Below are 15,140 nucleotides of genomic sequence, written 5' to 3' on the forward strand. Positions count from 1 at the left end.
CTATGGCTGGTCCAACTCTTGATGCTCGTCACTATCGCCACTCCAACAAGCTGCTATTTTTTGGCTTTTACTAAAATAATCTCTGTGTATGAAATCCACTCTAATTCTACTGCCATTCTTGTTTTCTGAACTGCAATACACTCTACACATTTATCCTGTTTAGATCTTAGAATACTGGGTAACAGTTTCCTTACTCAGGTAAAGAAGTACTAAATAACCTGATATATTCAATCACGTGAAAATAAACATCCTTCCAAAGTTACCTGCATTGCTCTTTATGCTTTCTGAAATGAACAATAAACATGTATACCACTGTGATTCCAGGCATATACAGACAACCAATAATGTTAATCCAGGGACACTGGAAGTCACCCACCCACTATCAACATGAACATGGAAAAGATAATAACCTAGCAAAGTCCTAAGAAACCTTGTATGCAAACCTACACACTTCTCTCTCCACCTCCTCTTGAAACTAAGCGTGTGTTCCTATTTGACTGGTGACCTGCATTAAGTGTGGGGGGCGAGGGGGAGACCCACACACTAACCCTCTCTCAAAATTCTCAAATGTGTATGTAACACTACTGACAAAAGGGCTCTATTACAGAGCAACTGATGCTCTGAGGCAAACCATTTTGAGCCATTAAACATGCCAGAACCAACAGGAACTGTGCACTTTAAGTCCTGACGGGCACCTTTTTTTCCCTTTAAAATTTTAACTCATCTAGTGAATACAGACTACCAAGTCTCCAATGTCTGACCGCTTCTCAGATGCACAAACTCCTGGCTAGAAATAGAGCACAGGTCCTGACGCTTACAGGGGTGACTGTCCATCCTGGACAATAACCTTCTATTCAGGGTCCCCCTCGCTGGCAGGAGGCAGCCTGTGTCTGGGGACAGGACCTTCTGTTCAGGGCCCCCCTCGCTGGTGGCAGGCAGCCTGGGTCGGGGGACGGGCAATCCCAGCGTTCTCTGAGCGGAGCCGCGTACCTTTTTTGTGGTGCTGAACTCGTAGACAACGTCCTTCTCCTGGTCTCGCATCACCGGCTTTGTGGAGACGTTTCCCACGTACACGTGACTCCGGATGACAGGTAACAGGTCAAAGGTCGCCTCCCCGATCTTTCTCAGGGCCTCTGTGATGGCTCTGTCGGGGGAATCCGCGGTTTCTTCAGGGCTGGAGGGGGACTGCGAGGCCGGGAGAGGATGCCTGTTGTCCTCTGTGCTTGGGGCTGCAGCCTGGGGGAGGTCCGTCCAGGGGCTGCAGCCCATGCCCTCTGGGGTGGGCTCTGGCTCTGGGGACCCGTTGTCCAGGCGCAGCCTCTTGGCGCTCCTCGGTGCACTGGCAGACAGTGTCCGTTTCCCAGCCGGGTCCTGCGGAGGCCCCAGGCCGCCCACCTTGTCCTGCTTGCCATCACTGCCAGAGCTGCCCCCTGCCTTCACAAAGGCGGTGGAGCTGGAAGCGATGGCTTGGAAGCCTGCGAGGGCACCCACGGGCCCCGGCAGGCCCTTACGGTTCGCCGGAGGGCCACGGGTGAGCTGGATGTTCCCTTTGAGGATGTTGAGGGTGCGGGCCCGGGCGGACAGCTCTGGGTACATGGTGTCCAGGATCTTCACAGAGTTCTCCGGGGGCGCTGCCACCGCAGGATGGGCGGGTGCAAGTGGGGGCAGGCGGCCGGGCACTGGGAGGGCGTGCTTTGGGGTCGCTGCGCAGAACTGCAGCGGGGACGACAAGACCCTGTTCCCGGCCGGCGCAGATGACGGCGACGGGGAGGCACACAGAGGAGAGCAGGGCCTCGGCTCCTCCGGCAGCGGGGATGTCACAGGAGGCGCCGGGGGCTCGGACGACGGGGACGTTGGGCAGAGCGGGGACAGTGGAGAGGAGGGGCTGGAGCTGGAGATGAGGGGAGATGCCAGGCGGGACGTCCTTGGCGGCGTGGCGATCAGGGGGGCCAGCAGTGGGGGCAGCGGGGGCCCCACCTCCTGCCGGATCTTGCTCAGCGTGTCCACGCAGCAGTCTGCGGGTGTGGACGTGTCGGCGGTGGCCAGGATGGTGTGCGTGTGACTTCTTTGGGGTCTTCCATGACCTCTGTCCCCTGAGAACGACGGAGAGACTTCGCGCTCAATGGTCTCAACGCGGCCTGATGCCGGAGTCCTGACTGGCTTGTTGGACTGGTCTCTGTTTGAAACCTTTGATCGATTCTTATTTTTGCCCAGTGGCTCCAGTTTCGAGTTACAGTAAGTGTGATCGAACGGAGCAGCCTGTGACTCGAAGTTCTGATCATATATCTCGGAGCTGATCCTCACGCTGGGTTTAACGGGTCTGTTTCGCAAACGACTTTTATCAAAGTTACCACTCTGCCCGCTGCTTGAGATATCCTCCTGGGTTCCAGCCGCACTGCGGCCACATGGGGGCTCCTGAAGAGGTGAGCCGGGGCGACCAGCCTCTGGAGACCTCTCCACGGGAGGAACCAAAAGGAAACCAGCTGCCAGCTCTTCCGAATGGGTGGAAAGGGGGGCGGCCTCCGGGGCGTCACACAGGATCACCTGGCCCAGCTCCGGCATGAGCGTCACCCCGTTGATGATGGTCCAGTTGTCCCCTTTCTCAATGACTAGGTTCTGATCCTTGTTGATGAGCACATTGATGACCTCAGAGGTCACCGTGGAGATCTGACATTGGAGCCTCACCTCTCCAGGCCCCGCCCCCGGGTCAGCGTTGGGGACCGAGGGCTCTTCGGGTTCTGACTGGATCTCTTCCCGATTGCCCGCCGGCCTTACCGCGTCCACGCGGCCCTCAGGAGTGCTTTGCGTGTTTTCGCGGCCAGGTTCAGCACAGGTGGGAGACCCGCCCTGAGTGTGCGCGCTGGCCCTCGGAGTGGGTGAGGCGGTGATGGCTGTGTCCAGAGGTGGAAGTTGCTGCTGGAGGTGCTCTGCCGTCGCGCTCTCAGGCCCTCTGAAGAGGAGCAGCCCCTCGGCCTCCTCCGCCTCGCTGTCCTCCTGGCTGGCCTGCAGCTCCTGCCCGAGCCTGGTGAGCACCTCGGACAGCGTCTCCAGGGAGCAGCGAGGGAGCTGACCCCGCAAAGTACAGTCGTCTTCCTCCGACTCCACCCACTCTTCAGAGGTCTCCAGTGCTTCCTCTTCACAGAGCTGACTTCCATACCCTTCTCCTGATGGTCCACTGGGCTTCAATTCCTCTTTCATTCCTCTATTCAGTGTTCCTTTGCTAGAACATTCTGAAACGGAGTCCGCTGAACTATAATCTCTCAGCTGACAGCTTTCAAGAAACATGACGACCTCGGACGTGGACAGTCTGTCCATCTCAGACAGCGTGCTGATGTTGAAGTCCTGCAGAGCTGAGGTCAGGGAGCCCACCTCGACGGATGGCCCAGCCTCTGCAGGCCCTGCACCCCACCCGCGGGCCCTGGGGGCGCTGTGCAGGTCCGGCTCCAGAGCGGGGTCGGGCTCGGGCTCCCCCTCGCTGCTGCTGGGCGCCTCGCTCTCCTCTACCTCGGTGTCGCCTCCGCCTGCCTCCCGGATGCCGCTGTAACAGCACGGGGCAGGGCGTGGAGATGCGGTCTCGGCAGCACCCAGGCCTTCAAGAGGCGCGCAGCCAGGACTCTCAGACTCCAGGAGCAGGCGCTCCTTCAGGCCACGCTGTAGGGCAGGTGGGGCCTGTGAAACCGCCAGAGCCGCCCCAGGGCACCTGACTGCGTCTCCAGCAGGAAAACCTCCGGAGAGAGTCAGGTCCGTGTCTGGACATTTATCCACATCCAAGCTGGCCGTGTCCACGCCTGTGGCCAGGAGACCAGGGCTCTGCTTCTGCGCCTCTTCCTGCACCGCGGCGCCCATCACAGCATCCCGGTTTGGGACCGGGATGTTCTCAGAAAAGAATGAGGATTTACAGTCTGTAGGATGATGGGAATTTTCTACTGGGAAAGAACCACTTGGAGCATCAAAATCTAACCTTCCCCAGGAGGCGGGGGCTCCTGAGGCAGGGCTCCGGGCACTGCTCTTCGTGTCCCTCCTCTCCCCGCCATGCTGCGCTCCACACGCCAGCCAGCTGGCCCGGGCGTCGCCGTGGGGTGCTGGGGTCTCCGGGCGGGCAGGCTGCGCGGGGCCAGGCCGCGCCTGCCTGGTGATCACTGATACTTGATTGGGCAGCACGGACGTGGGGGCCCGGGGAGCAGCAGGACCACGGTCCTCACTGGTGAACACGCACGCCGACCCACCGCCCTCTGAGGACCATACGGCCCGGGGCCTCGCCTCACTGCCCCGCCGCAAGAGGTCACTGTGGTGCCAGGAAGCGCTCCTGCCAAAGCCGAAGCCGCTCCTGACCAAGCTGGACAGAGGCCCCGGCGACGCTCTGAAACCTGTCCGAGCCGGCGCGAGCTCCACTCTCAGTGCCTGCCCAGCAGCCAGCCCAATGCCAGCGGCTCCTGGGAACGCTGAGCGAGGGGGGAACGATGAGCGTGAAGGGAACGGAGGCTGCGGGAGCAAGCAGGCATCACTCAAGTCCTTCACAAAGGCTGCGCATCCCAGCGGGCCGCTCCTCTGACCAAAAGGATCGGACGTGCCCGACATGGGGCACAGAGTCGGGAAGCTGCTCTCGAGACGGGCCCCTCCTGAGGAGCACCCCGGGGGCTCGGGGGGCACCTCCACCGCAGTCACCCCGGCAGCGGGCGTGGTCTGCTCTGAGCCACAAGGGCGGGGAGGGCCAACTGCAGGGGGAATGGCGGGACCACCGCCATCCTCCAGCCCCGAGGGAGACGGGGGGTGGCCACAGCAAGGGGAGGCGCCTGAGGCCGAGGAGCAAGACCAGGCATCTCCCAGGCTGAGCCCCGCGGTTCCCGGGGTGGGGGGCCCTTCTGAAACACACCCCTGCGTGGCTCCTCTTTCCTTCTCCAAGGCTCTAGGCTGTCCCTGGAAATGACCAGAGGCTGACTGCCGCCCCGATTCAGAAGCAGTTCCATCAATGAGTGTCCACCTGGCCAGCTCTAACTTGGGTGATTCGATCCATGGGGACAGCAGGGTCTTCCCATCAGGTGCCCTGGGCTCCCTGAGCGGCTGCAGGCCCAGGGGAGGGGGACGAGGGTCTGACTGACCATGAGCCGTGCCCTCCTCTCGAGCTAGGCCGCCCAACAGCGTCTCAGCAGGCTTGCCACCCGGGGCTCTGGGACGTGTCCACACTGTGGGCACCAACCTGTCCTTCTGCCCGACCTCTCTGTGTCTGCCCAGCTTGTCCACAACGCCCTTCTCTCTCCCACTCCCGAGCTCAGAGGACACGGTCCAGAGCTGCTCCCGAGCAAAGGCGAATGAAGCTGCGGGCTCCTGCAGGTTTGCTGCGAAGGTGCCAAAGCCGAGCGTGGTCCCTGCACTGAGAGCCAGGGCGGCCTCGCGGGTGTGGGGCTGCTCCTCCCAGGCTCCAGCTCCTTTCTTCTCTCCAGATAAGCCACAGCGGTCCTGGGCCTCAGGCGGATCTTCTTTGGACACAGGCTCCGAGTTCCTACATGGGGCTGACTCATAATCACTGGAGTTGGCACCCTCTCCAAAGGGTTCCTTAAAAACAAAGGAATTGTATCCATCAGTTAAATACCACTTAAACCAACTACACAGTTACTGATTCAATGCACTGAACACGGACACGCTCTGGAAGCGTCTGAGAAAGGCAGGCCACCCCAGGCGCCCCATGGGTAGGTGGGCGGGGGTCGGGGAGCCAGGGCCCTCCCCCTCTCTCCTCAGAGAAACCCCCCAGGGCTCCACACACGCTCACTGCTGCTCCCCAAGAGGCGTCCAGGTGCTGCTGCACTCGCAGCCCAGGGCTTGCTCTGTCCTGACTGTGAACCGTCCTCCTCAACTCAGAAGACCCACTGCAGGCAGCCGCCCAGCTGTCCTCTCAACCTCCACTCGCCCCTCCCGGTCCCCCCAGCCCGACCCGTGCTCTAGGGGCTGCCCTGTGAGCCCCTCTGCCCATACCTCTCACCGAGGCTGCACCCCAGCTGCAGTTATCCCTGGACCCTTCAAGTTCCCCTCCGTGTACGGACTACTCCCCTTCCCCATGGCCCGTGACCTTCATGTCTGCTCCAAAAGCCCTCCTCGACTCCCAACCAGCCCCTCTCTTCCGGAGACCTTCCGTGACACCGCCGGCCCCAGGCCCCCGCTGCCCCCCGGCACCCCCAGGGAAGGCCTGCCCACCCCTAAGGTGGACCATTTCCCACCCAGAGAGGCTCTTCTCTGTGTTGTCTCCAGCGTCCCTGGCCGACCCCTCCTCTCACAGCCACACTGCAAATCTCACCAGGCTCGCTGCTCTCTCAGCCTGGAGACCTTTTCCAAACCAGTGTCTATCAGTTAACTCCAGTGCGGCTACTGGGTCCAGGGGTCAAGAGCGCAGGACACTGGTGATCCCGAGATTCCAGTCAACGGTCCTGCCTCTCCCCGGAGTCTCCCACTTTCTTCCCATCCCCACCGCAACTCAACGGAAACTCTCACGTGGAACCCGACCTTTAGGTCCACTTCTCTGGACCCACTGACAGCTCCCCATGCTGTCAGGAGAAAACGCCAAGCCCTGAAGACTCACATGGGCTTGGGTCTGGTCTGGGTGCACGCTCCCCGTGTCCAGAGTGCCACACCTCTGTAAACAGCACCAGACACCCGGCACCTCCTCCACGGCCAGCCAGACGCCAGCATCCGGGGGCCTCTCCCACTAGGTGTGCGCCGGCCTCCCACCAGGGTGAGCCCCTAACCCAGCCCCCGGCAACGCAGACGCCACCACGGCGCCCTCATGGGCAAGCACCCAGGACCCAAGCAAGAGTGACCAGGTCCTGTCACCTCTGTGCCCGCAGTGTCCAGCATCATGTCCAGAACATAACAGATATGCATTACGGTTCCTAAATGAAGTGATTCAAAGGAGCCATTAATTTCTTTCTTCCTTAAGTCAAAAAGCATGCAAATCTGCTCTGTCAAGACTAACTTCCCCTATATGTAATTTGGTTCTGTGTTTTCCAAGTCTCCTAGTAAGTGTGTTGTGAAGTGAAAGTTGCTAATTTGTGTCCAACTCTTTGTGACCCCTATCATTTTCACAATTTAAACAATAAAAAGGAAAGAGAAAAAAAAGACTAACTTCCTAAGAAATTACATAAACCATTCTGCAAATACACAGAGATGATGAATTCATTGCATGAAGGTGGAGAACGCAGCAACCTAAGTTAACAGGCGTGCATGCCATACACGGACCTTCTGTCTCTGAAACACTCCAGGCAGACAAACACCTGTGTAACTCACTCATTCCATCCCTGTTACGTGTCTAAAGATAAGAGTAAACAACTAAGACACAGTCCTCCACAGGAGACTTAAAACACACTGCAGATGAAGACAGTAATAATGCACCCCCAGCACACAACGAAGGCCACGACATGTGCGCACGTGTGTGCGCGCTTGTGTGAGTACAAGATACGGACCCCGGGGCAGTGGCGTGCCTCACGAACTCCCGGCTTCCTCCCTGACACTATGCAGAACGCGCTCACACGTTAGGGTGGACAAGGTGGCCACCTGGGGAGGCCAGTGCAAAGTGTCCACTCACAGGTGCAAACAGAGAGGGTGAGACACCCAGGTGAGGCGGCGATGCCAGCGGCGGGGAGGGCACTGGGGACAGCAGAGGCGGGGGCAGCCTGAAGAAGTCGACCGCAGCCTGGAGGTCCTCGTCAAAACCAGGGCCCTGAGCCTCGCTCCTCCACGCCACAGCCTTGGGACTCGTGTCCTCTTGAGAGAGGCCGTTGTCGCGACCTGCTGCTCCACCCACATCCTCACAGGCAGAGAAGTCACCCTCAATCTCCATGGACAGTTCTGCCAGGCACGTCTGCACTGCCGAGGTGCGGATGGGACTGCCACCTGCTGCAGGGGGCACCCCATCTTCCCCGAACTCTATGGATCTGCAGTATTCTCGGGCAGGTTTTTCTGCAAGGGGAAAAAAGTGAATATCAAATTATTTACAGTTATCAATTAAAAAAAAAAACCACCTATTTTAACACTTCAAAATGCTTGTATTAAATCCAAGTAGAAACATTTTTAAAAGCCAACAATCCCTTCCTAAAGAATAGCCTATAAAACTTAAACACATTCCACAAAGTACGCTTCCCTCAACAAGTAAACGAGAAGACGGCCGGGGGAAAGGGTGAGATGCCTTTGTCCACGGGCAGCAGGGTATGCCTGCCAAGGCTTCCGTCCATGGCCAAGGTGACAGGCCTCGATGACACACTCGTTCTCTTGGGAAGTCAGCAGTATTGGGGAGAAACAGCCTTCTGCCACAAGGCGACAAGAAACAAATTTCTCCTTCTAAAATCAACTTATACCAGGCCTACTCCATGTAGGGCTTCCCTTGTGGCTCAGCTGGTAAAGATCTGCCTACAATGCAGGAGACCTGGGTTCAATCCCTGAGTTGGGAAGATCCCCTGGAGAAAGGAAAGGCTACCCACTCCAGTATTCTGGCCTGGAGAATTCCATGGACTGTATAGTCGATGGGGTCACAAAGAGTCGGACACAACTGAGCAACTCTCACCTCCACCCCATGAAAGTATTTGTACAATACTCTAAGGAACCTGACTACGTCACAGAAATACTTTGCACTGTAACACAACTGAAAGCTACTATGAAATGCCGGTTCTCTTTGGGTTTTGATTTTGGTGAGCAACAGCAATGCTAATTGTTAGTAAAAATACTGTGTCCTGGCAATTAACTGGAAACAACCACTTGTCATATTTGAAAGCTATAAAAACATATGAAAGCTACAAAAACACCTTTCGTAGAAGGCCTCAGGGCTCCCTGGAGCAGTGGCTGATTACAGGGCTGGGGAGGGAAAAATACAAGCTGAGCCCGAGACAGTTTGCAGAACCAGATGTAAAGACGGACATGCCTAAGAGGCCCAGATGGTCCCAGTGACTGCACCTGGGGCAACCTGAGCGGTAAGATGACTAGTGAAAGTACCGGATTATGATGCACAGAATAAAACAAGTGTCTATGAGACCACACTGACAGAAGTGAATGCAAAGTGAATGAATGAGTGAGTGGAGAAAAATGACAGTTCTTCCTTACAGAAGAATTGCAGTTAATACCTTTAGGAAAACAAGGGAATTGCAAAAGCCACTATTTCACAAAGTAGTAATCGCAGCCTACAAGATATACCAGCAGAGCTAAAATCAGTGGGCCAGGGCTAGAGAGAAACAGATATGTGCCATGTCACAGCGCCTCCCTCGGGGTGGCCACTGAGTCAAGAAGCAACAGCAGTTTCACAGGAGGAACCGGGCCGACATCACCTTCCACAGAGATCAAGGTTAACAGCCCCCAGGACAAGGCCGACCACACGCTCTCTCCCCAGAACACACTAGGAGCTCTAGTGGAAAATACACAGCCTCACTCTAATACAAGAAAACATGCCACAACCCACAGGGTTTCTACCCAATGATCTGTACTCTCCAAAAGGGTCAGGAGACAAGGAAAGATCCGTAACTGCCAGAGCAGGGGCAACTAAAGGCAGAAAAAAATGAGAGTGGAAGCATGAGTCGCTCAGTCATGGTCCAGCTCTTTGCAACCCCATGGACTGGGGCCCGCCAGGCTCCTCTGTCCATGGAATTCTCCAGGCAAGAATTCTGGAGTGCATAGCCAATCCCTTCTCCTGGGGATCTTCCTGACCCAGGGATCGAACCCAGGTCTCCCACATTGCAGACAGATTCCTTACCATCTGAGCCACCAGAATTAAAGGAATCCAGGGAAAGTGACATGGGCGGAGAAACGGTGAAACCCGGTCTCCACCTGCACCAGCCACACACACTCCCTCTACGAGTCCTTCTGGTTTCCCAGTGGATGTTCCCTGATGAAGCAGCTATTACAAAATTCAAAACCAGACGCATTCAACGAGACTAGAAATCATGCTAGAAGGAACAGGGTTTTGGATGATGGCAAGCGCCCATCTCAGTTTATTTCACTCTTTCAATGAGAGATTCGAGAAATTAAAAACTAAAGACGAAAAAAAAAAAAAAACTAAAGACGTACAACGTCCACAGTAAACACCGCTGCTGCTGTATGAAATGAAGCTCTGGAAGCTTCCCCCTCACCTGGGATGTATCTGCCACCCTCACCCGGGAGTCTGTGTGTGGTGTTGATGCACAGCCAGAGCTCCTTCAGAAGCAGTTTTACCTTCCCTGTGGAAGAGAGGCAAGTGTTAGTCATGTCATTTGGCTCATTCAGCCCAAGGCCAAAACACACTCCTGGGAAATCGGGATTTATCAGGGAATTAGAAAACTAGGTAACTTAAACCCCCTTCCCCTCCTTCCATCACTGAACACAATTCAGCTGGCTACTAATGTGAAAGCATGTTGACTGAAGGCTGAACACAAGCCTGGGTTTTGCTTGGAGGGTGCGGAGCACACAGGGTAGGACTCAGAAAACCCAGCGTGCTTGTTGGGAAAGGTCTTCACCTCCATTATGCACGCACATGACAAACAAATCTCTGGTCTCTGCATTTTCCACAGACAGTGACGTGACTGGGGAGCGCAGGGAGGAAGCCCAGCTAGAGGGACCGGTATAGATCACCGCTCCACAGATTCTACACAGAAGAAACAGTATCAGCTCAGTTCCATGAGGTCATCAGAAATGCCACCAGAGGTGACCAGGCGGTAGTTAACTTAGGGGCTTCGTGGGTCTTGGGAAATTCTTTTATGGCCTTAAGGGGAAATGAGAGGAGATCAACGTGCGGGTATAGACATATGGAGAGGGAGAGAGAGTCACCCACGTGAGCACACAGAAGGAAGCATCTACGTCTATATAAGCAAAGTGAGAGCTTTGTAATTTTTGAAAATTTTTTTCAAATGGGTCTGAATTTCTAAAGTGGTTAAGAATCACTGGTTCAAGTTGAAAGGCAAAGGACAACTGTAACTAAATGAAAGTCATATAACATTAAGAATATCACACTGTGGTTTTAAAGTAAATTTAACATTAAAAATACAAATTCCTCAAAATGTTCCAAGCAAAAAACATTCATCAAAATATAAATATGAATAGTTCGTGTCAAATACATATAAAAAGACAAGCCACATTACTTAATATTTAACTGAAAATAATTATTAAGTACCTGGTAATTTCAAGTCACCTCAAAATTCTGTTGTAGCTCACTTGAGGTTATTAAACAGAATCATTTCTTGAAAACACTGAAATCTTTAATCCAGTTCTAGAGAAGTTAAAAAGATCAATCTTCTAAACTAAAATATCTCCAAGGAATCACAAATTTTGGAACAGGACAGCCCTATTTAATGGCAAACTACATCTATAGTAGAATTCCATAATGAATAAATTAATTCCACAGAAAAAGGACCAGGACAAACTGGGCAAACGTACAGAACTTGGGAAATGTGGGCATTTCCAGCCTCTCCTGACCCACATTAGCCAGTCGCTGGTGAGGTGCATCCATATTCAAGCTGCAAAGTTCTATGATCAAGTAGTTTATCTACACTGTAGTTAACCCACCCAAAGCCTGCTTCCAAATACCATGACACCCTTTGCTTAAATGACCTGACCAGGATCTCTGCTTATTACAAATACCCAAAGCAGCAAACAAGGAACCTGAAAAAAAATACACAAGAAAGTTCCTTCTCTGTTCTTACAGAGGCTATTAACCAGAGCTATGCCTATTCCAGCTAAGCGCCTTCATTACTTCCAGTCTGACACGAGAACTATCCGATACCAGCAAGCAGAAAACAGCCTGCATCCTGGCACTTTCGGGACTTGGTCGTGAAAACCTTTCGGCTGAACCACACGCCTTCCCCTGACCCTGTGATAGACGCCTCCTTTATCAAACGCCAGGCATCTCCGAGGACAGCGTTTCTAGACTTGCCTACTCCACTGACTTGTCAGTGTCCACATGAATGGCACGCATCCTTAATCACAACAACCTTGTAACTATATTTTAGTATCTGTGCTAGCATGACCCTGGCTCAGGATTAAATTGTTATTACGGGTCTATTGCTTCTGATAAGCCTTCCCCATCCAGTCTTAAGAATATATATTTATACATACATGGGGGTAAAATTCCCATCTCTATGCCTTCACTGTTTACATCCAGGAACACAGCATTTGTGTGCATGTTCAGTGGTTTTAGAGCTGTCTTCACAGAGGCAGGCACGCTGCCTTCAGGTACTTCCCTGGGTGTCTAACCGATCTGCGGCCACCTGAGAACGGACTGTTCTTATGCCATCTGTTCTGACAGACTAGTGAAGACCCACCGTGCGTCCTCACTGTAAGCACCAGCGCTCGCCCGAGCTCCAACACTGCTATCTTCCTTTCTCCACCTCGTCAGTGCCCTCATTTCCAATGACAGCAATCTGACAGCTCCTGCGCTGTGAGTCCACTCGGGCGCATGGCTCAGGTCCCCAGCAGACACAGAAGGGTGGAGGAGCAGGCTCGCCTCGTCTCTGATGCAACGACTAGGCTCTCAGTGCTTCACGTTTCTCAAGTGCGAAGTGCTTTTTCCTATTACTATCTCGTCTTTTTTTTTAATGAGGAATGGATGCTGAATTGAGATGACCCTATCATGTCCCTCTTAACCAGCTGTTGTCGTAGTCCTGAGATAAATCCTCAGTCATACTTTGTCCATATTCTATATTACTAACAGATGTGAGTTCTTACAGTTTTAGTATTTTCACAGCTTCACTGCTAAGTGACAGTTCTAAGTGCTGAAGACACGTGTGCGCATTTTCACGCACACAGTTAGTTTTGGCACACGGTTCTGCTAGTCAGAAGAACAAGACAGGAGCAGTCCTAAAGCAAAAACAATAATAAAGACATCAGGTTTTCACTGAAGATCTGCTCACCTGCAAGCCATCCAGAGCTTCCATAGTATTATCTTTAATTTTTAACTTTCTTACGAGTTATTTCTCTGTTCAGGATATTCCAACAACTGCTCTATGTCAATCTGAGTGTGTTTTCCTACAAAACAGTCCATTTTACAAACATGATAAAATCTGAAATTTGTGAAATTCAGAAATTCTCAAGATGTAGTTTGACAGCGTCCTCAGTCCTAGTGCTACGAAGCTTTTCTGCCTTCCTTTCTTGGTCAGCTTCACCAGCACTGCAGAGATCCAGCTGTTCATTTCAACGGCCCTAAGTTAACTGCTCTGTTTCCTATTTCATTCATTTATGTTTCCTTCTTCATCAGTTCCTTCCTCCTATTTTCCTTGGGTTTCTGTTGTATTTTGCTACCTTCTTAAGTCATTCATTTTCTGGAATTCTCGCTTCATTTACGGTAATTCCTGCGTCCTAGCATGGCTTACCAGGTACTGCTAGCGGTAAAGAATTTACCTGTGAATGTAGGAGACCTAAAGAGACTCTGGGTTCGATCCCTGTCTTAGGAATATCCCCTGAAAAAGGGCAAGCCAACCCACTCCAGTATTCCTGCCTGGAGAATTCCACAGACAGAGGAGCCTGGCGAGCTACAGTCCATGGGGTCACAAGGAGTCGTATGTGACCGAAGCCACTTGGCACACAGGGTGTGTCTCCGGGACCCTTCCTCCGAGGCTGCCCTGTGTCTATCCTCACATATCCTCACAACATCGCTTACAACCATGGATCACTCACTGAATACTGGCAATATCTCAAAGATTTTAATAAATGCTGCCTTTCCACTGCTGCTAAGTCACTTCAGTTGTGTCTGACTCTGTGCGACCCCATAAACGGCAGCCCACCAGGCTCCCCCGTCCCTGGGATTCTCCAGGCAAGAATACTGGAGTGGGTTGCCATTTCCTTCTCCAGTGCATGAAAATGAGAAGTGAAAGTGAAGTCGTTCAGTCGTGTCCCGCTCTTCGAGACCCCATGGACTGCAGCCCACCAGGCTCCTCCGTCCATGGGATTTTCCAGGCAAGAGTACTGGAGTGGAGTGCCATTGCCTTCTCCAAAATGCTGCCTTATTTTTGTTAATTTCCAAAACTGCTTAGTATTTCAGCTTTTATCTTTTCTGTTATCCAAGAGCAGTTTATTATGTGTGTTCGGTTACCAGTTTTTCAGGAAGGAGGTAGGAGAGGTTTTTATTAATATCTTTTGAAATATCTATAACCTAATCTCAGATTGCAGCTTTTTATTTAGTAGTCAGCTTTTAGGCATGTTTGACAAGTAGTTTACAGAATCCCCGGGCTTTGAGAGTCAATGTAAATCACCCATCCTGCAGTCATTATTCCCATTCCATCTCCCATTTGTTTGCTTTTACTCTCTGTTTCTAACAAACACACTGAAGTCTTTCGTGAAGTCAGATGTGGCTCTTTCCCCTAGAATGCCCAGGCACTTCACCTAGTGCACTTTTATGCCTGAAGGTCACAAGAGCAGGATCTTCTTGATGAACTGTACTGCTGACCATTCTAAACAGTTCCTTTTAATCCAGGCAAATTCATTCCTAGGCATGAATTATTCTTTTGCATTATACAGTTGGTTTAATTGCTAAGTCGTGTCCAACTCTTGTGACCCCATAGTGCCAGGCTCCTGTGTCCATGGGATTCTCCAAGCAAGAATACTGGAGTGGGTTGCCATTTCCTCCTCCAGGGGATCTTCCCAACCCAGGGATCGAACCCAGGACCCCTGCATTGCAGGCAGATTCTTTACCAACTGAAATACAAGGGAAGCCCTTTGTGTTATATGACTGCTTTCAAGTTAGAATTTGCTTGAACTGCAATTTCTATATCCATCCCCCTCTATTCAATCTTTCTGTGTCATTTGTTTTTAAATTTATTTCCTTTGAACAAGTCAGGGATGGAGACTGTACATAAAAATCATGCTCTACAGTTGACAGGCTTTTCTAATGTAACTATCACATCAGGGTCTTGATCTGGGAAATTTTCTGTCATTTCTTGATCACACTCTCTCTGCAAACAGTAGCTCTGTTCTCTGCTCTGGGAAGTCCTAGGTGACCATCACAGCACCTGGCTCTATACTCCAACATCTCAGATTTTCCCTAACACCTTTTATTTCCTTATCTTTTTATACCACATATTGAGAGATATCCACAATTAAATCCCTTGGCTCATCAAAGCAATCTTATACTTGCCCACTCAGCAATCCAGCCTTTCCAGGGGGTTCACCTCTACAATCATGTTTTTAGTATCAGAGAACTGACT

General features: G+C 52.5%; 1 protein-coding gene across 3 annotated transcripts in view; it reads right to left on the reverse strand.

Moving 5' to 3' along the window:
- The window catches only part of ICE1 (interactor of little elongation complex ELL subunit 1), a 65,391-nt gene that overhangs the window by 21,150 nt on the left and 29,101 nt on the right, over positions 1–15,140 (reverse strand). For all 3 annotated transcript variants that reach the window (XR_009492003.1, XM_059878918.1, XM_003587535.6), the window contains 3 exons: positions 10,101–10,187; positions 7,574–7,947; positions 991–5,553 (listed from right to left, as the gene is read on the reverse strand). Coding sequence is in view for 2 of the 3 variants with exons in the window: in XM_059878918.1 (XP_059734901.1) it covers positions 991–5,553; positions 7,574–7,947; positions 10,101–10,187 (5,024 nt within the window). In the remaining variant the exon portion in view is untranslated. The remainder of the gene's footprint in view (positions 1–990; positions 5,554–7,573; positions 7,948–10,100; positions 10,188–15,140) is intronic.

This window comes from Bos taurus, chromosome 20 (assembly GCF_002263795.3).
Source record: "Bos taurus isolate L1 Dominette 01449 registration number 42190680 breed Hereford chromosome 20, ARS-UCD2.0, whole genome shotgun sequence".
Taxonomy (NCBI): Eukaryota; Metazoa; Chordata; class Mammalia; order Artiodactyla; family Bovidae; genus Bos; species Bos taurus.